This window comes from Bemisia tabaci, chromosome 2, assembly GCF_918797505.1.
Source record: "Bemisia tabaci chromosome 2, PGI_BMITA_v3".
NCBI lineage: Eukaryota > Metazoa > Arthropoda > Insecta > Hemiptera > Aleyrodidae > Bemisia > Bemisia tabaci.
The window spans coordinates 74313544-74335666 of NC_092794.1; the positions used below are offsets into that span (position 1 = coordinate 74313544).

The following is a 22123-nucleotide window of genomic DNA, read 5'->3' on the forward strand; positions in this document are numbered from 1 at the left end:
AAAATATTTCACCCCGCAACGGCAGCCATTTGGCCGCCATATTGAAATTTTTGGGCTTCAATAAACCTGTAGTAAAATTCTGACCTCATCAGTGAAATCTACGACCCAAAAAACCCTAGGAAAGATACCTTACTCGGCACTTTTACGCAACTCTCGGAGATTTGACCCTATCGTGGAAATTTTGGCGGCCATATTGGATTTTGGGCATCCCTTTGAGCCGGAGACAATTTTGGACCTCAAATTCGGATTCTACGACCAAAATTACATAGTGATAGACCCCATACACGACATCAAAAACAAATTCCAACATCTTCAACCCCCGAGCCCCCATTTTGGCCGCCATGTTGAATTGGAGGGGTTGGACGCAAAATTGAGCTTGACAACATCAAAATTATTTTTCTACACATCGAAAAGAAGAGGTTAGGCCATTTTCCACACTTACTACATTTACTTTTCCACGGGAGGCTTCTTTTCAACATATGCCCGTGGACTAATCTATACAGACCCGCGCTGTGCCGCCGCCGCGCGGATCGCAGTGGCGCGGAAACTTTAAATCATAGACCCATCATGTGATATATCGTTGGAAAGCTTAAAAGACGCTCTTTTACATGGTGAGTATTTGAAGTGACCTTAATGATACGATTTTGAAAGTTATGCGAATTACAAGATTTTTTTCCACACGCGAAACCCGGTTTTTATAAAAAAAACACCCTGTATATTGTCAAAATCAAAAATTTTGTGATTTTGTTGTATTTACCTTTTAATTATCTATCAAACAAAAAAAAGAAAAATTAAATCGGTTCAGTGGATCTCGATCTAGAGTGGCTCAAAGTACGCGCCGGCCGCCATTTTGAATGGCCGCCATCTTGGATCTGCCACCATTTTGGAAATGCCTCTTCGACTCAAAACTCTTAAAATATCATCTAGTTTGATCTCCCAAAGTGGCATAACTGAATCACGATTTGCAGCATTTGGCCCTTTTTTGGCGCTAAGCCACCGTACTAATAGTGGCCCATTTGATGTTCCTCTCGTCTACTCCAACCATACTCTCTCTTTGGGAGTTTGTAAGACAGTGATCAACTCTTGTGAGTTGTAACTTCATCAACTCTTCATTTAATAAAACAGTAATTATTTATTCTAGTTGTCTGATATGGTATTTAAGCTTATCCATAATAATCAAATCTTCATTAATAGATATTGATAAATGTTGACCCTGATCAATATTAATACAGGTACCAAATGTTATACAAACTGAATGGGGAAGAAATTCTAGGAACTAGATAACTTGAGAGTAATAACCTAAGGGTTGTAAAAAAATAATACAAAAAATGCTTGGAGTAGACTTCAATATGGTCATGCCTCTATTTAAAATTGTCAATGTGTTTGATGCTAGCGGTGGTGGTTTTTTTCTTTTTCTCTTTCAGAAGGCGTTAAAAGACTCACAGTGTGACTTGGCTAACTTCTGTAACTTGCATGGTGTTTTAATTACAATCCAAACATCGAGGAAACCATGACTATTTGTGTAGGAATGCTTTTTTCCTCCCTTGTTGACAACTTAGGGCATTGATCCAGAGAAATTTCCCCATCCCATACATTGCTCCTGCCACTCATAAAGAATACACAAATTAAGTGACGGAGAAATAAAGTTGCTTTTTATTATCAACGTAGTAGCTGAATATATTTTATGGCTATCGCTGATCACTGTTTTTAGAGACAAAGTAGGTTAAGAAGCTCTTGTTGAGTGCCTATCCAAGAATTTCATCGCAAATACCTTTGAAACCACACATCCTCTTGTTTAGTCTCTCCTAATTTCACAATCCATCACTAGAGGAGAATATTCTGAGCTGTATATTCTAAGATTTTCAGTCATTGTCAATCTAGCACCCTTACAACAGATCCAGGCAATGGAGTCCTCAAATTTTAAGACCAATATGGTTTTTGCTGCGTACAGTAGGAGTGGGATTTCACCATGTGAGATATCTCGTTTTGAGGCAAATGTCAAGGGGAAAGGAATTCAATAATTTTTTCAACATAATATGTTGACCTCTGAACATGACATCTTTGTAAGTGATGAGCAACTGACAAAATTTATGACTTTTCTCTCTCTTTAGAATGGAAGGAAAGTAGACTAAAAGAAACTATTTTTGATCGAGAAATCAATTTTTAAAATCCATTTATGAAGTTTGCGTCCATGCGAGAAGATATACTTATCTGTTCCCTCTTAGACCTCCAGCAGATCTCTAGTGTATTACAGCACTAATCTCAAGAACAGATGAACTGAGTACAGTAGTTCGGTCAGTACTACCAACAACTTCCAGTCCATTTCTTTTGAAATAGTTTTCAATGCAGTCGGTGGAATTTGTAAGAGCTAAAAAGACCCCAACATCTACCAATTAGTAGAGACCTATTTCAACCTGAGAATAATTTACTCAAAAACTCGAAATAATTTTAATTAAGCTAAAATTTTCCAAAAATGTTAGCCATAAGATACTACTCACATAGGTAACCGTTTTTATGGGCTGTAGCGTGGATATGGAATTTTGAATTCCACAAGTGCAAGTGATCACGAGCACGAGCAAGTGAGAACTTAGTTAAAGTCTCTTGGTTGTTTCAGCTTAGCATTATTAAATTTGCACAGAGATTACTTCAGATTATGTATTTCCTCTCTCCTCATTATGGATGTTTTTATGATTAAAGAAATAGTCAGTTCTTTCAAAAGATGATTATTATCATCAATGTCTGCTGTGGTTTAATGTCGTGAAACGAAACGAAAGAAACCTCATTTGGTCGGCACATTAAACAATTACCTTTAGTTTCTCTTTTCTGCCACATAGCATCTTATAAGTTAAGTTCATAAAATTGAAAAGGATGATTTTATTAAAAAATTTTAAACTACTTTACCATTTGAGAATATACAGGGTGATTCAAAAGTCCCTTCCACCCCCTCTAACTTTTTACCTAATTGAGGTAAAGATTTGAAACTTGGGGGATGTTCCTAGGTCAAAGGGAGCTACTTTTTTGCCCCCCTAAAATTTTCAGGGGGCCCTCCTGGGGGGGGGGGCAACGGACCCCAACTTTTAATTTTCAAATGGAAAGACCCCCTTTGTGATAGCTCGTTTGAAAGAGCATAAAAAAAGAAAACTTTTCGCGCAAACCCGAAGTCAATACCTCAAACCGTTTTAAAATGGCGGCCGGTTAAAGTTCAAAATGGCCGAAAATTCACACCGATTATTTGTCTATGGATTTGCGCGAAAATCGGTATCCAGCGGTATTTTGACACGAGAAAAACGAATTTGACGTTAGATTTTTTTTAAAAAAAAAACGAACTTTCTAAAATAGCCACCGGTTAAAGTTCAATATAATTGAAAATTGCCACTTCGGTTTTTTGCCGATCGATTTGCCTAAAACTTGGAATTTGAGGGTATCTTGGCATAAGATTAACTCATTTGAACTTAGATTTCTATAAAAAAAAACCTATTTTTGGTCATTTTGAACTTTAACCGACGGCCATTTTGGAAATTTCGGTTTTTTTGAAAATCCAAGGTCAAATTCGTTTTTCTCGTGTCAAAATAACGCTGAATACCGATTTTCGCGCAAATCCATAGACAAATAATCGGTGTGAATTTTCGGCCATTTTGAACGTTCACCGGCCGCCATTTTGAGACGGTTTGAGATATTGACTTCGGGTTTGCGCGAAAAGTTTTCTTTTTTTATGCTTTTTCAAACGAGCTATCACAAAGGGGGTCTTCCCATTGGAAAATTAAAAGTTGGGTCCGTTGCCCCCCAAGGAGGGCCCCCTGAAAATTTTAGGGGGGCAAAAAAATAGCTCCCTTTGACCTAGGAACATCCTCCAAGTTTCAAATCTTTACCTCAATTAGATAAAAAGTTACAGGAGGTGGAAGGAACTTTTGGATCACCCTGCATTGGTGATCTTACCTCTATTCATGTTTCATATCAAAACCAGGATAGTTTCACTATTTTCGCGTTCGTCCTTTGGGAAACGTTAACGGCTCAGTTATTCCATGAATGAAGGCCTTGAACATTTTGAAACTTCAATACCCTTCTCCTTAATGAAATTAGATTGAAGTAATTGTTGATAATAATTCATTTTTAATTGATGAGTTTCTTCATGCATTCACCTTATAGTTGTAGTGCAATTGTAATGATATTAAAGTAGTTACACTGATTAGTTAGGCTAAATATGAATGCCACAAACTACCAATCTTATCCTCTCTAAACTGTGCTTCTGAATGTTGAAAGAGCAGAACAGTTGCTCGCAAGGTGGCTGACTTGCAAATGCCACAGTGAAGTTCAAGACTTTGATTAACTTATTAGTGTGATGATTAGTGTTTGATTTATATCGGAGGATTGTTTCTGTTTTATGCAAAAATATTTAGACAGGCCAGAATTCTAGTTAAGAAATTATTCCATCTAATTTTTGAAACTGCTGATTGATGTAAGCTTGACATTATTTATTTTATAAGCGTATGAAAACAGGCAGTTTCCAATGAGTTTTGTGTCTAAAATATTTATGAGGTCTAGCTGTATTAATTACTATTTGACAGACAGTATTTTCTGGATGTATCGGTAGGACATTTACCTACCACTATCCTGCTAATTCACATTATAATTGCCGAGAGAAAATCTTGATTTTTTTTTTACTTATTCCTCAACCCATGAATATGTAATTCTTCAGCTTATTTCTAATGTGAGTTGTCTATCATTAACTATTTTTTCAAAAAGCTCCGACTTACCCCCATTTTAAAACTTAATTGAGCAAGGAAAAGTTGAAGCAATTATTTAAAGTTCAATTGCTCGACTCCTTTGTCAATATAGTGTTTGAGAGAAAAGATGAGTTTATATTAAAGTAATATAGTTAAGGGCGATCAGAATCTCTTACTATGTCTATTCAGTGACATCCCTCCAAAGACAGCGTATGATCTATGTTGGGTAACTTCCATGTATGAGTCCACATTTGATGCACAAAAATGATAATTCATTGAGGTTAATTGATTTCCAAGTATTTTAGGTAAGAAAAAGACGAGAGCTTTGAAATTTGTGGTCTTTCCTATCCCCTTTATTCTCTTTCATCCCTCCCCTCTCTCTCTATATTGAATCTAGATCTTCCTTTATCCTACTTTATCCTGCCCTCCTCTATATTAAATGTAGATTTTGTAGACTAAAATTACATGAATTGTTTATAGGTTTTTTTAATTTGAAACCAACGCATTTTTCACTACTCACATTTTTAGACTAGTATGTACTGAGGGACAGTTTAGTATGCGGTCTATTTAAAAAATCATGAACCTTCCGAAACCTTGCTGCTACCAATATTCCCAAGATCGAAGTTCTGAGACCTGGGAAAAGTAGAACTGTCCATGTCATACCTAGGAACTTTTTTTTCTCTAGTGATGAATTGGGTTGAGTGAGTTGAAACTCACAGAATGCAATTTACCCTGTGCTTTTTTCGTCCTTTTTAATGCATTTATCATCTTTCATGGAAATTATAAGGAAAGATAGACTTTTAATCGTTACCTCTCTTCAAGTGTTACAAAAGTTTTCCATTCAGTCAGTGACTCCTAATATTTATAATAGGCTGTGTAGTTCTATCTCTACCTTGCTCCCTCGATTTTCAACTAATCTTTTCCCTAAGAGCAAATTTTCTCCTCTCTCTATTTCCGAGGTGGATACACTGGCTAAGTTCATCTGTTGGCTCGTATATTTCATTTTTTCGATCTGTCAGAATGTGATTCTGGCAATAAAAACGGTTTTTTAGTTAAACGAAGAAGATATTACTAAATGTATCAGTCTTAATTGTTGATGTGTTATTCCTTCAGATCCTTTTTTCTGTTGTTGTATGTTAGGAAACATAATGTATATAATAAATCATGTTTTGATTTTGTTTAGTTGAATAAACTTGTTAAACAAAATTTACTCATGTTTCTTATTGAGTAGGTTACATTTAGTGCCTTCCTCCTTCTCTCTTCCTTGTGATACATGAAGGAAAGATGGGGAAGGGAAGGGATAGTCTTATTTTATGCTGCATAATTCTTCAAAGTATTTAAAAGAGTTTTTCTAATTTTTGGCTCATATTTATAAGGCTAAATGTACTAACTTCCGAGTGGCATGCAGGATGCACATTCCTTCCCCTCCATATAAACCAGAACTCCCCTCTGACTTCTCCTTTTTGAACCATGTCACGGTTCTTGCACCTTTTGGTTGATGTTTCGCAACCCTGCCTTCCACCATTCTTATAAAGTCGTTAAATTTAGTCATCAGTGATTCTTCTTCCGATTTTCATTACTCTACTTGCAGGTGCTTTTATCCCGCATAATGATCACCCTCTATAACTTTTGTCTCTTGTCAGGCTTTCCTCCTTTTCCACCTCTGGCCCTATTCCTTGTTCAACTCGCTTGCAAAATCAACATCCAATTTTTTAACTGATTTTCCTGTTTGGTTTTTAAATGTTTGATTCTAGACTTTAAATTCAATTTTTTTCCCCCTGTCTCTTTGATCCAAATCTTTTCCTCTCTATATGCATATCTAAACAAATTAGACACCTCTTTTTTTCAATATTTGACATACTCAACTTTAAAGTACACAAATCCCAATTAAGATAGAAAGAAAGCCTGTTTGTTCCAGTTAAATTGTCCTATTTCTAAGTTTCCTTCTCTGTTTTGAGCTTTCCTTTATTTTTAACTTATTATGGTTCCAGTGTTTTGGTGGAACACCATCAAAATTTATTCAACAGAAGTTAGTCAATTCACTGTTTGGTGTGTTATTTGTTGTTTTCATGTAATTTCATCTCATCAATTTTATTTTCTCTTTTTGGTTCTTTCTTACGTTTTTCCTTTTTTTTTGGGTGGGGGGGAGGGGGAGGCAGCATATTATTGTTTGAACCAGTCAAGGCCACTCAAGACGTTTTTCCATTTTTTGCTTTATGTTTTTTGTCAACTTTCAGCTGCAACTCCGCTTTTTTCATTCGCATTGGATGATTTGATGATAGAGAATTTTAAAGTCGTTGTGTACTGAAGCGCAGCTGAAGTCACTTTTTGAGGGTGTTTTGTTCAGTACTCCTCTGATTAGTATGCTGCGACTGGGGGTGACGTGCGCGGTGCGGGCGGGTTGATGAGATTAATTATCAATTCAAATGAAAAATCCTGACAAAACTCACAGCTTATGATTTCTCCATGAGATCCTGTGTCATACAGAGTGAAATGGCTCCCTGGTGGGGGGCTCAAAACGCTTGGCGAACAGAACGTTAGAAAACCTGTGTTGATTCAGCAGAGCACCAGCACACAGCGACTCTAATTTACTCTTTGGGTTTGATGGGGATGGTCTTCTGGGGAGGGTAACTTCAGGTCATATGCTACTAAATCTCTTGGTGCTCTTTGATGGCTCCTTACCTGTGTTTGCAAATAATTGCGATTTTTTTCTCGACATCGGTCTTTGAAGTGAATACTAATGTAATTACCTCATTTCATTTTTGTCAGGGATTGAGTAAACATTTTTGCCACTCTATATTCTTTTTGTCTGTTTCTCTTTCTCCTTTCCTGCGAATTCTACGCTAAAAGCACGTTTGCATACTATTTAGATTTTATTTTTCTACAAATGCCATGCTAATAGCACCGTTGCTTACTCCAAAAATGCACTATGATACGTGGTTCCCGGCTACCAGCGTGAAATTGGCTTTAAAACTACCATTTAGCTCTCTTGATTCTAAAAAGACCGGAAGCTACCTCTCCCGTCTTCCCCCCTTTTTGGTTGTCATGTTTTAAAAAAAGACCGAAAAATGCGGGTATTAAAAAAAATGATTCATAGACACCCTTAGAATCATGATATTTCCGTACTTCAGCCGTAATTTCCTTCTTTAAAAATGAAGAGCGGCTTGCATATTAACTTGCTACCTAATTTATTTGTTTTTCCTCCTCTTTTCAAGAAAAAATTAAGGCAAGTTTAAGGTAGATACATTCTTTGTTTGTTATATTAAAGAAACGACAGGACGTAATATGATCAGGAGTACCATGAATTTTGTAGGTATTACCACCACTCCTCATTTGATAGTTTCCTCCCCAACACTTTTTCTTCATGTTGTACTTGCAGATGATTCTGAGGGAACAAACACCTTATGCCCCTTTCTTTAGTGTCCGTGTGTCATTTTACTTTCCTTTGAGATGTTTGACTGCACACAATTGTTTTTCCTTCACTGGAAATAAGGTCCAAGAGATGAGTATTCTTCTATGCTACTCTGTGGCCCTACATTTTCTCAGTAAGCAATTAGTGCTTGTTAATCAGTTTTTTAGCTACAAGCAGCATGTATATGTCGCAGGCAAAAATTGAAATCAGGCATTATGTCAAATGCCCAGGCAGACAGCCAAATTTTGATTGTCTACAATATTTTGTGAATTAAAGGCGGAGAGCTCACGAGTTAGCAATATTTGTGGAAAAATATCTCATCAAATCTACAAACTCTTTTTGTCTCTTCCTCTGAAATTGCTTCTCATATCTTTAAATGTTGAAATTCTAAAAATGCTGTATTCTCTGACATGCTGAACATTTCAAAATAAGTGTCTACTCAGGAGCTGAAAATCGTTTAAAATACTATTTTGTAATGCCAAATTTTACTGATAATTTTTTCTTACAGGGTCAATTAATTATTTGGCTAAAATTAGGAAAAGAATCAAAAGAGGGTTATACAAAATCGGCAATTTTCCCCCCTCTTGGATTTCGCCCGGAGATGGATATGTTGTTCCCTATCACATGACACGTCTTTTTCCGGCGTTGGCAAGTTCACCCGAAATTTTTCCCGCGCGCTACAGCGCTGCCAAGTTGAAAACAGGCAAATTCCGTAAGTGGCATGAAAATTGAGCTATGAAGTTGCGGTTTTAACGAAAATTCTCTAAAAATTGCGCACTTTTAGGAAATGACCGTGTTTTTAATGTCGCACTAATTTTAACATGCATTGTTGCCAATTTTTCGATTTTTTAATTCGACAAATTTTACAAATCCGCAAATACTCCAAAAAGCTATCTTCAATTTGAATAAAAAGTTGTCTAATCGATGGTTCGTTCGATTCCGCATTCATCGATATATTATAGCTCGCTGGGAAACTTTTGGTCCGCGAGATAGGTATCATCATTTTTGTAAACAGCTTTATGGAGCGACGACGCTTTTTGAGTCTGGGCGGATAGAAATGTTAGCCTCCAAAAACACTGGGTAGCATTAATTCCATGGTTTCCGATGTAATTTTTGGCGCTGAATCCGAATTTGACCATTGCATAACAAAATTGTCACCAAGAAGTTGCCAAATTTGGCAAAAATGGCTTAAAATCGGCCTTTTTGGCGGATTATAGCCAGTGACTTGCCAGGAGTTGATCAGATGACAAAATTCGTTATTTCCACAGTTAAAACTCGTTGAACTTTCTACAAGCTGAGTCAAATTCTTTTTGCTCACGGCAAAATTAAACGCGAGCAGCAAACTGAAAAAAAGACACCAAAATCGGCGCTTTTTGCGGTTTTTGTCCTAAGTTTCTTGTTTTCCGATTAAGAGAATGTTTCTTGACTATAGTAATGAACAACATGAGCAAAATTTAATAAAAACGAACAATAAAATAAAATCGAACATATTCCGATGTTGCCAAGCTGACACAAAATACTCGAATTTTCGCTGGTTTTTTCGATATTTGTCGTATATTCTTTGTTCACTTCTTATTTTTAAATTATTTAAATGTATCTCTCGTGCAAAATAATACGCTTTTGTAGAATAATTTAATTTTCAACTTAGATATGTACTAATAACTAGGGTATTTATTCCAGAGAGGAAAAATTCATAAAACAGTGAGTTTTGTCGAATCATGTCAATAAATCACATTTTGAAACAGTAATGGAAAACTTTCTGCTAAAAATTAATGAATGAAATGTACTCCTCAGACTGACTTCATAATAACAAGACAAGACGCATTGCATTATTGCCAAAATTACGTACCATCGTTGAATTTTGGCGGTATTTGACCATTATTATTCATCGCCCTATATTCAGTTTACAATTTTATTTTATAATTCTGAGAAAATGGAGTCTAATAGAAAAACGTAACTGTACCAAAGTGAAGAAGACTCCCAGGAAAGGGCAATAAGGGGCTTAAAAAGGAACAAAGGCGCTCCAAATTACTGAGAACCTGTGGGAGGACAAGGAACTATGGCGGTTAGGCGTTGCAGGGCGCGAGAGACCGCTGTTGAAGCATGCAGCTCCTATCTATGTATGTAACAATACAATAGTTTGTCGTTACACTCTGTGTAATTCAGATTTTCCTAAAAAATGTTCATTCAGTCGGAAAACAAGAAACTTAGGACAAAATCGCTAAAAGCGCCGATTTTGGTGTCTTTTTTTCAGTTTGCTGCTTGTCGCGCGTTTAATTTTGCCGTGAGCAAAAAGAATTTGACTCAGCTTGTAGAAAGTTCAACGAGTTTTAACTGTGGAAATAACGAATTTTGTCATCTGATCAACTCCTGGCAAGTCACTGGCTATAATCCGCCAAAAAGGCCGATTTTAAGCCATTTTTGCCAAATTTGGCAACTTCTTGGTGACAATTTTGTTATGCAATGGTCAAATTCGGATTCAGCGCCAAAAATTACATCGGAAACCATGGAATTAATGCTACCCAGTGTTTTTGGAGGCTAACATTTCTGTCCGCCCAGACTCAAAAAGCGTCGTCGCTCCATAAAGCTGTTTACAAAAATGATGATATCTCGCGGACCAAAAGTTTCCCAGCAAGCTATAATATATCGATGAATGCGGAATCGAACGAACCATCGATTAGACAACTTTTTATTCAAATTTGAAGATAGCTTTTTTGAGTATTTGCGGATTTGTAAAATTTGTCAAATTAAAAAATCGAAAAACTGGCAACAATGCATGTTAAAATTAGTGCGACATTAAAAACACGGTCATTTCCTAAAAGTGCGCAATTTTTAGAGAATTTTCGTTAAAACCGCAACTTCATAGCTCAATTTTCATGCCACTTACGGAATTTGCCTGTTTTCAACTTGGCAACGCTGTAGCGCGCGGGAAAAATTTCGGGTGAACTTGCCAACGCCGGAAAAAGACGTGTCATGTGATAGGGAACAACATTTCCAACTCCAGGCAAAATCCAAGAGGGGGGCAAAATCGCCGATTTTGTATAACCCTCTTTCAATCTTAGCTAGAATATTTGACTATGTGCCGAGGCATTTGACAAAATGCCTGATTTTACTATTTGCCTGCGACATCTATAATCAGTGGCAAACATGTGAAACTGTGTTGTAGCAATTTTATTAATATAATTGTCAGGTGTGTACATGAAACATAGTTTTCCTAATATTAAGTGCAATATTTTCGTACATCCTTAAATGTGTTCAGTTCACATGTGTTCAGTTTTTTGTTTCTTGCTAGTTTCTTCATTTTTGCACTTAAATATGCTGTTCAGAAAGTTGAAAAAATTAGCATTAAATACCCCTCTCTTTGCCTTTTTTCATTTTTTATATCTTTGCCTAGCTCCATGAAAGGCAGATATTAAGTCACCTCTGCCCGCTTATCTGTACTCAGAGTTTTTTCTATTAAAATAATTTCACTGAACTCAGCTGTTTGATGGACGAAGAATGAAACTTGTAGAAATTGTTGCTCAGTTCATGAGCCATCTTTCAAGCTTGAGAACATCTTATTCCTTTAGTTTGAAAATGTTGAGAAAATTTCTGAGGTGCTCATAGGTAAACACAAAAAATAGTCAATATGGAAAGAGAACATACTTTTTGTTGTTATTAGACAATGGGTTAGACGAGTCATTTTATTTTATTATGTAGATCGAAAGTATTGAAAAAACTAAGCGTACAACTATTCTCTCAACTTTTTTGTTGACTTCAACGCGGAGAAGAGTTCAATCTAAAATGCAAAACATTAGGGCAGCCGAAAACAGGGTTAGAACTGCGTGCTCTTTCCTTTCAATTTAGCTCACAAACTCAAGATAAATATGGCAGCGGAATCTGTAATGGAAGGATACACGGCAATGCAATTTGAGATCAACCTACTTAACACCCCAGAACTAACCAAACCTGGAACGAAATGCCAACAACGGCAGCGTTGTGGTAATTAGGAGATTGGCGTAGCCACTGTCATTTTTCAGTCTATGACGCGTAAATTAGAATTTAGATGACGGTAACAAAAAAAGTTGTCCAAACATGTTTTGAAGGACCCCTATTTTCCCGCGCAGACGATTTTTCGCACGATTTTACCTCCGCATCGTTTTTCTCGCACTGGAGTCTGAAGGAATAAACTACATGCCCTCTCGCGCTTAACTGGTCCATTTCTCCTGGTTTTGGTAACTATATAGAAGCTAAAATTTTTTGAGAAGGCTTTAAATAGGTGATTGGATATTTTTGCTTTGTCCGCTAACTTTAAGGCCAGTGTTCAGCTTTACAGCTTAAAGCATCAAAGCTTGCTCACTACTGCTTTAAAGGATCTAAAGGGGAAACACAGGCCTCCAAATGTATGAACTGTTAAGAGAAAACAAGAGTTCGCATTGAATAGAAAAAGTGCGTGATCACCAGATCTCCCGCATTTTTTATTCCAGCCAGTCAGACACCCGACTACCACTTCTTCATTTTTTGTGAAGAACAACGTTGGAAATCGGAACCATGAATTTTTTTCGAATTCGGCCAATTTATCGGCAAAAATGTGTTCATGACTGACTCCTCAAGGATTTGGAGTCTCTGAGGATGTATAATAATTGCACTCACCCCAAAAACACCAAGGATCCTGATTTTTGAGATTTCAATTTTTTTTCCATTCGGGTTGATGTTTTGACTGTCTGGTCAAAAACATTGCCCCAACTTGAAAAAAATTGAAAGTTCAAAAATCAAGATCAATGGTGTTTTTTGGCGTAAGTGGAATCAACTGAGAGACGTCAAATCCTCGAGAAGTCAGTCATGAACACATTAATGCCGATGAATTGGCCGAATTTGAAGAAGATATATGGTTTTTATTTCAAATGTTATTTTACACAAAAAATGAAGTTTTAGTCGGGTATCTGATTAGCTGGAATAAAAAACGCGGGAAGATCTGGTGGTCATGCACTTTCCTTATTCAATGCGGACTCTTCTTGTATCTTTGATAAACAGTGATAATAATTAAAAATCACCGATTTCGATAGTATCACCACATAATTCTTTTTCTTTTTTTTTTTTTTTTTGCAATGGGCTGATGAATTTGCCCAAAGCAAGCTCATCATCAATTTAGACTCAGGGTTGCCTTGTGCCTTTATTTTACATTTTTGCCGCGGATTATTCTTCTGTGACTGCTTTTAATTTGTAATGTAATTGGTTCCTTGGTGAATGCTGCAGAGCTCATCATCAATGTTAGACCCAGGGTTTTCTTTTGCCTTTATTTTCACATTTTTGCCGCGGATTATTCTTTTGTGACTGCTTTTAATTTGTAATGTAATTGGTTCCTTGGTGAATGCTGCAGTCGTGGAGGGATGCCTCAGTTACCGCAAAGAATGCAGCAGCAGATCCAGCAAGAGATCGGCAAAGTCGTCACACAAACTGCAATGAATGAGCTCTCAAACGCTTTTGCCAGCCGATTCAAGTAAATCCATCGTACATATTTTAATTTCTTACCCATTAAGGACTGTTTTGCGAAGATTGAGCATGCAGGAGTTCACTTTTTTCAGGCTTTGCAGGCGATTCTTTGCATATTTCTCCTCTAGTATTGAATATGCATTAAGAAAGTTATTGGTGTTGCTCACATTCTTAAGACGGATGCCTGCAAAAGAGAAGATTTCATTTCTAAGAAGGAAATTCTAATACAGGAAATTATCTCCTGTAAATTTTTTGAAATCCCTATCAGTTTTTCCTTCATTTGCAACAAATTCCCAAAGAAAAATGACCCCTCTTAATTTTAAGGCCTCCCTCTTATTCAGGTGGGCAATTCACTGCATAAGTATGTGGATTTTGTTGCCGCATGATAAAATTGTTCAAAATTTGATGGAAAACAGGTCATCTCAATTGTTTATTGTACATATTCAAATATTAAATTATCTGTACCCGGTATATGTATATATTTTAATTTCTGGCTGTAATTAGACAAGAACTAAAGTTGTTACTTTGAATGGCTATTCGCTATTTGCTGCTCCGCAGTGACATTTCCACCAAGTTGAAAAAAAGGAAAATGTAAATCTGTAACAATAATCTTTAGTAATTAGTCACGTACAAAATTTTCTGTCAAAGAAAATGAGTAAATCATTCGATTCAAAACTCAACAAACACAAATGAGAAAAAGAGACTGTTATCTTGTATCATTCCTGCTAACTCATAAAAAATGAAAGGGGCAAACATTGGTGCAAAAGATCCGAGTTTAAATATGAAATTACCTAGCATTGAGACATATGAGAGTGTATCAGTTCTTGATGATTATCCTCAATTGCGAGATTCTAGTGTGCATATTTCCTCACACAATGAATTTATGGAAGCTTCCTGGAGAATTTTCTAACATTTTACCATTCCCTTTTCGTCTAATTTTTATTTTTTTGTTACTGCATAAAATTGATTTTTTTTTTGTGTGTATATTTGTTTAAAAAAATGAGAATCAATCAGCGTTTCACCCTGTCAGCACAGCTTGTGCATCTCATCATCTGATCTCTGTATCAAATGATGCAGTTGTAATGTAACTTTTATTCTCCTCTTTTTTCATCCACCTCTTGCTATTGTATCTCTTAAATTACTTTGTATTTTGATTTATACACATCTTAAGTTCTACTTTATTTTTATTGGCTACTTTGAGAAGGAAAAGCACCATCCGTACTATTTTTAACCAAAAAGTTAGTTTTAGTTTTATTTTTTCCTTTATTTAACCTCTTTTTTCTAAGAAGAAAGTTGTTTCATCTAAGAGATGTTATGTGAAAAATTTTCTTCCGTCAATCTGACTTTTAATGTTAACTACTGACTCTTTGGTTAGATGATTATTTCATCAGAGTTAAACAGCAACCGTCATTTATGAATTGTGAATAAGTATTGTAAATACTCTCGTTGAACTTCTTTCACTTTCTGCTCGGTGGGAAACAAGCCTTCCTTCATTAAATTTCATTCCATTCCATAAAAGATAGAACATTCTAGTTAAAGTTTTCCCCTGCCTAACTTACAGAAAATGTTCTACTAAGAAAAGTGATGAAGTCTGTTTGGGCGAGTCCCTAGTTCTCCAAATTGGTAATTTGAAGCTTTATAGAAAAATAATTTCTATTCAAATTAAAGCCCCCCCCCCCCTACAATTGTCACCATTAATTTGTGCCTTGCTTCAAATCTCACAAGTTGTGAATATCACTACCTTTAAACTGTATTAGAGCCTGTGCCACAGTAAAACTTTTGATTCATTATTTCCTGGGGTATTTTAGTCTGGAAACATTCAAGTGTACAGTGAAATTTTTTGTGGTGGTTGTATTGCTACATCTAAGTCTCACCAGTGTTCTCTCTCTGATTCGAATCAAATGCAATCATGATTCCCCTGTTTCAATTCAATTTTGAGTGGTCCATACCCAAGCATAACTCCTTATTTTTGGTGTTTCCTTGTTTCTCACAGATGCAGGTGGCTCTGACACAATTTATTTTACCCACGATTGTCAGTTTTTTTGTGGTATTCTTCATTTCTTGCAAGCGTTTAAGCTCAGTTTACAAAGTAAGCTTCTCTTGAAGAATTGGAGTCTAAGTATTTCAAGACGATCATCAATTCAGAATTCTGTTAAATATCAATATTTACTACTATACCATACTCCATTTCCCTTTCTCACAGCAGTTCAGAATGTTCATTGGATCATTAGCAAGATGTTCACTCACTTTGTTCCATCATCCCCTTGCTTACTATTAATTCTCTATTCTACTATGTATGTCCCAAAAGTCTACCACCGTATGAGTGAACAAATGGAGTAAACAAAATGAGGGTTGTAAGAGATTGAATCATACATATTATTATCCTCCTAATATGACATTGTCTAACTTGTCTGATCAAATATGTATTTTCTGGGTCAGAGCAATGTGTGGTGGCAACAAGTTTGATAATACCTAGAAGTTGTTGAGCCCTTTATGGAGCTTTCCAAAAGTAAAATCAATACTTTATATGACAAAGATAGTAAGAAAAGTACATATTGACTTATAGAATGTGCTGAATGTAGGAAAAAAAAAACCCCATTCGATTAGCAACAAATAGTAGCTTGGCCAAGAGCGCAGTTTTGCTACGGAGACGAACAAAATCCGCCAAGTTCATCCATTCCGCCAGATTCATCCATCTCCTGTAGTCTGGATTGTCAGATTTTCAAACCTTTTAGTAATATTGGTAAAATAGGCACTGACCTCTGAAAGGAACAACACTGTCTGCTTCAGCACTTGGATCAAGAGAAGAAGATTTTGGCAATCCTTAGCTCATAAAAAATGCTGCTCAAGATCATATCAAAACAGTTAGGTGAACAAATTTTGAGAAGAAATCTTTAGAAATGTCTAGGGTGTCTCATTTAATACAGAAAAAGTGGAGGCAAAAAAATACTGAAGTTTCTTCTTCTTCCCAAACTTTTAGGTTAAAGTGCTTGCCCTGTTTACACATGCATTTTTGATAATTAGGAAACTGCAACTCAGTGATCAAAACAGTAAACAGCCATCAAATTTACCACAATAGGACCACCACAAAATTAATGAATACTTGCTGTCAAAAAAAAAAGCAATTAAAAAAATAACTATTTTCATTTAATTCATGGCGCATTTCATCTTGTTTTAAGTATAAAATGGACTACATGCATCATTTTGATAGCTAATTAAATGGTATTAATTCATTGCCCATGGGTGGCCCAACTTTGGCAATGTCGGATTTTTTTTGGTCTTGCCCCCTGGAACTGTTCCATTTGATCAAAAAACACTCTCTGCCAAGTTTCAGCCAAATCGGATAATATTAACCCGAGCCGACAAAGCCATCTTTTTTATACGGGATTTTACATTAGAAAACACTTTTTTCCAGAAAAACCCATTTCTCGAAAAATGTGTAATTTCTAGAAAAAATCTGAGGTCATATTTGGCTTCAGCAGGAAAAATTGAGTGGGAAAACATGTATTGGACACTTAAAACAAAATTTTTTACCCCTCGTTATAGCGGCGAAACAACTAAGTAAAACATCTAGAAAACGCTTAAAAAGGGTAAAATGACGGTGATAAATCCCAAATAATTACGTACGTCTGCATCCGAAAACGAAGCTCAACATATGGTAGGTAGTTCATACGTACTTTTTTACGCCGAGTCCGAAAATTCTATCCATTTTCCTCTATTCCATCTGGATTTTCCGGAAAATCGATTTTCTCGTAGAAACAGGGTTTTCCGGGGAAAACTCAATTTGGAAATGGACGATCGACTTGTAATAGATGTTCTTGATGTGTTTTTTAACGGTGAATTCGAAAATCATAACCGTTTCCCTCTATTCCACTAGGAGTTTCTGTAAAACTAAATTTTTCCCGTCGAAAAGGTAATTGCTCACTTTTTCTCCACTCTCCATAAATATACATACAACACTAAAGGTTCTATTCAGGAGTATACAATTTGTGTTCTAATGTTTTTTTGTCGCTGAGTTAAGAATTGACCTTGTTTTATCCTCGAAATTCACAAGTTTTCCAGGGTACCGAGTTTTCCTCGGAAAATTACCTTTTTCCGAAAAAAAATTTAGTTTTTCAGAAACTCCTGGTGGAATAGAGGGAAACGGTTATGATTTTCGAATTCACCGTTAAAAAACACATCAAGAACATCTATTACAAGTCGATCGTCCATTTCCCAAAAATTAAGTTTTCCCTGGAAACCCCTGTTTCTACGAGAAAATCGATTTTCCAGAAAATCCCGATGTAATGGAGCAACTTTAATATCATTTTCGGACTCAGCGTTGAATAATACATTAAAAAAATCCGTCACATGTTGAGGTTTATTTCCTGAAATTGAGTTTTCCCCGGAAAACCCTGTTTCTACGAGAAAATCGATTTTCCGGAAAATCCTGATGGAATAGAGGAAAATAGATAGAATTTTCGGACTCAGCGTAAAAAAGTACGTATGAACTACCTACCATATGTTGAGCTTCGTTTTCGGATGCAGACGTACGTAATTATTTGGGATCTATCACCGTCATTTTACCCTTTTTTAGCGTTTTCTAGATGTTTCAGTTGTTTCGCCGCTATAACGAGGGGTAAAAAATTTTGTTTTAAATGTCCAATACATGTTTTCCCACTCAATTTTTCCTGCTGAAGCCAAATATGACCTCAGATTTTTTCTAGAAATTACACATTTTTCGAAAAATGGATTTTTCTGGAAAAAAGTGTTTTCCAATGTAAAATCCCATATAAAAAAGATGGTTCTGTCGGCACGGGTTAATATTATCCGATTTGGCTGAAACTTGACAGAGAGTGTTTTTTGATCAAATGGAACAGTTCCAGGGGGTAAGACCAAAAAAATTCGCAAAATAAATTTTGCTGTGTATAATTGGGCCACCCTAATGGACCCCTATTCATATGTTACCGCTACACTGATGTTTGCACGTGATAAAAAATCTCATTCACTCTTATTCATCCTTGCTGAAGCATTTATCAGCCACAAGCTTACCATTTATTGTTAAGTTTATCCGTACCTATGAAAAACAACAGTCCCTGTACTCACTGTTGCATTACGAGTCTAACCACATTATACACTGTTAAGGTAATCATAGCATTAAATATTCAAGGCTTCATTTCATTTTACCATTGGTGTATTGATTATCAGTTTTTAATGTTGAATATCTGTTTCACCTTTCTTTTGAATAGAGCGCTCTTTGCCCTTTTCATGTCCTTGGTCTCCCATTGGAGTGTTTTAACATTTCACCTGCATAGTACAAGTTTTCCCCTTTTTTTCTAGTTTCACCGAGGTTTCACGAATTTTGGAAAATCAATTATGAAACTTGTAGCATTGTAGAATTTGCAATTTCGTTTTTGCGTTGCTTACTCACGGACAATGTAATTTCAGATGTGTCTCTTTGTCCCATTCATTGATATCATGAGGTACAAACGTAAGGTAGTACAACAAAATAATTATCGTCAAAATTTAGCCCTCAATGTTGGCCTTTGGCAACCGCATCTATATCATGTAAATTTTTATTCAAATTGTCCTTGCAAACAGATTCCCTGCTTACGATTTAAGCAAAAGTTTTAAGAAGCTTTGTTTTTTAACTTCAACCTGATTTCTGCAGGAGCTCACTTCCTTTTAATGCCCTAAACGAATAGAGTCTCTCTGGGTGGGGGAGGGGATTTGTCTCTCAAATCTGACCCTGTTTAATGACAATGAAAGAACTCTCCTGAAATAAAATGTATTCCTATTTTTGTTGTTAATTTTTCAATGAATAGTTGAACACACTTTATCCATTCTGATGATTTTATGAATAAATGTTTCCAATTATGTGTAGAGGGGATTTGTCTCTCAAATCTGACCCTGTTTAATGACAATGAAAGAACTCTCCTGAAATGAAATGTATTCCTATTTTTGTTGTTAATTTTTCAATGAATAGTTGAACACACTTTATCTATTCTGATGATTTTATGAATAAATGTTTCCAAGTATGTGTAGGTGATATCATTATGCACAGTTTAATTCTAAGCCTCTTTCAATAACTGTTAATGCATTTCTTGGCTATTTTTCACTGTCCTAAGTTTACCTTTTAAAGTTATTAATTTTTTTAATCTAAATGGGTTGGTTGTGCCGCACAGAATCATCTTTAGAAAGTTGAAGCTCACAGCCAGCCCAAAAATAATTAAATCCTTAACTCAAGTTTTGACGTTCAATCTTTGTGAAGTTACCATTTTTCGTAAAACAGAGCAAATGATACCATTTACAGTACCTGCTGGTACATACTATGACTTCTGCCGCTCTGCTTACGTCTCTTAGTCGGGAATAATATATGAACTACCTGCTTTACAATGCATACACAGGATTTTCAAAAAGGTGATGTCTTCAACCAGTATTAAACAAAGAACTTGACAATTGAAGCAGATCTTAATTTTTTCAATGATCTGTAAGATTCAATGTTTCAACAGTGTTGCCACAATCAGGGAAAACGCCCAAGAAAATGATGAAAGTGCCAGGGAAAAATTGTTAAGTCACCTTTATTAGCCTCTTAGAACGTGTTCGGTGCTCTGAACAATATATTGAAGGTTGAACTACACAAACAGGTATCTTAATATGTGACGTTGCAGACTTCCTGTCCACTTTATGTAATAAATTGAAAAGTATTTAATACCATTTTCTGAAAACTTCCTTGATAGGTATTTCTTCTTTGTGCAGGGTGTCTATTGCGCAGATAAGAATGTTTATGCCAAGTAATTACAATTTCCCCGTGAAAAACGCCTTGGGTGTATGCAATTTCTCAACATACTCCATTTTATTTATCTAGTTCCTATAGTTCCATCCCTCGCTGTGTGAAGAATACTCTGTGAAAATTTCAAGCAGTAGTGTTTGTTTGTTCCTCTTCGATCAAATCGAACGGGAGAGGAGGTTTTACAACATTGCAAACTAGATACATGCTTCTGCAGTTTCACGGTCTAAATGTTGCTTTCTCGGGTTTGGAAGTTAGGGTTTTTGTCTCTATTTAGTCATTCTACTTATCATCAAAGGTTGGATAATTTTGCCAATTTTGTGAAGGAATTAAATTCTCTAAATTCCGTGGCAGTCCTGTTTAAAATAGGATTCTATCACCAACGGCAAGTAACCACTCTCCTTTCTTTGCTGTTTCTTATCATCATTTTATATCTTTTATCCCAAGATATCACTCCTGTATTCCCTTCTCTTGGTTTTTTGTGGATATACTTTTTATTTTAAATGAATGCGTAAAGTAAGGTTAATAGAGTTGAAGCAATGGGAGTAAACAGAAAAAAAAATTCTCCTCCTGTGAAATCATTCAAATTTTTGTTGGTGTAAAGTTGTATTATAATCAATGATTCAATAGTGACCATCAGTTTTCCAAAACAGTAGCAATATGGTAATTTTCAAATTCACAGTTTATTGCAGCTGACCTATTCCAAGAATTCAGTGCTCTTATATGTAGCACAACAAAATATGTTGTGGAGTACTTCAAAGTTCTGAGTGAATGATGTCAGAAAATACTCATGGATTGTAGTCAACATTCTTAAAGTGATTTCTCTGTGTCATTTTTTCTTGTTCGTCTCTCCTTTTACCTCACTTTTTTATCAGCACCTAATACTGACAACAACTGGACCTTTTAGACTCGTATACTATAATATTTTAAAGCAGTGTCCTATCAGCAAAGAATGAATCTGCCAATCGTTGATTTCTTGATTTCTCCGCCACGATTCTCATTGAGCCGAATTGATTCACTGTTGATTCGCATGTCAATTTAATGTTACTTAAACATCTCCTGTTGTCTTAGCTTTAACCAGCTCTAACCTTCATATGTTGTATTATTTTTATCCTGATATTTTTATAGTCAGTAAATTTTTTTTTAATATCACTTGTAATGCAGTTAAAAAGTATTTTACGGGAAAAGTTATATTTTAAAAATGTATAATTGTTTTTACGCTTTTAGATGTGGAGAAAAATTCTGAGGAGAAAAAGTTTCTTTAAGGATGTAATATTTTGCGTACTCTTGTCAAGTCAATTATGTGCTAAAGATAGTGAAGGTCCAAATTTTAACTTGTAGACATTCAAAGTATTAGTGCAATGTTAATTGTTTGTTTGCACTGGTTTTATTTTTCTTTGTTAAATTTGAAATAAAAGTGAAACTCAAACTATTTATTGTATATATTCATGCGATCATTATTTATGTGTAATCGTATCCAAAAATTTACAAAAGAAAGCGAAAAAAAAATATATGAATTGATCAGCAATTTAATTTTATCTTCTCTTTTCTCTATATTTTGTTTTTTCTCTGCAAAACCCTTCAATTGAACCGGTACTGTATAGATTGCTAGGGAATTAGGAGGTTCGGTATCTCTCCTACTTTTGGGAATTGATTACCCACTCATCATAATTTTTACAACTAACAACACTGGAAACTAAGAAGCTGCATTTAATTCTTAATCAATTAATGACAAATTGTAAAAAA

The 22123-nt window shown here is 35.6% G+C and overlaps 1 protein-coding gene across 9 annotated transcripts in view; it reads left to right on the top strand.

The window, feature by feature from the left end:
• Nucleotides 1–21910, top strand: part of shi (dynamin-1 shibire) — a 116191-nt gene extending 94281 nt beyond the window's left edge. For 8 of the 9 annotated variants that reach the window (XM_072296235.1, XM_072296238.1, XM_019055307.2 and 5 more), the window contains one exon: nucleotides 13496–21910. In XM_072296235.1, coding sequence (XP_072152336.1) covers nucleotides 13496–13619 — 124 coding nt within the window. In that variant the 3' untranslated portion in view covers nucleotides 13620–21910. Of the gene's footprint in view, nucleotides 1–1424; nucleotides 5931–13495 lie in introns of those variants that run through there. The other variant, XM_072296240.1, reaches the window with a different exon arrangement.
• Nucleotides 21911–22123: the final 213 nt, after the last annotated feature.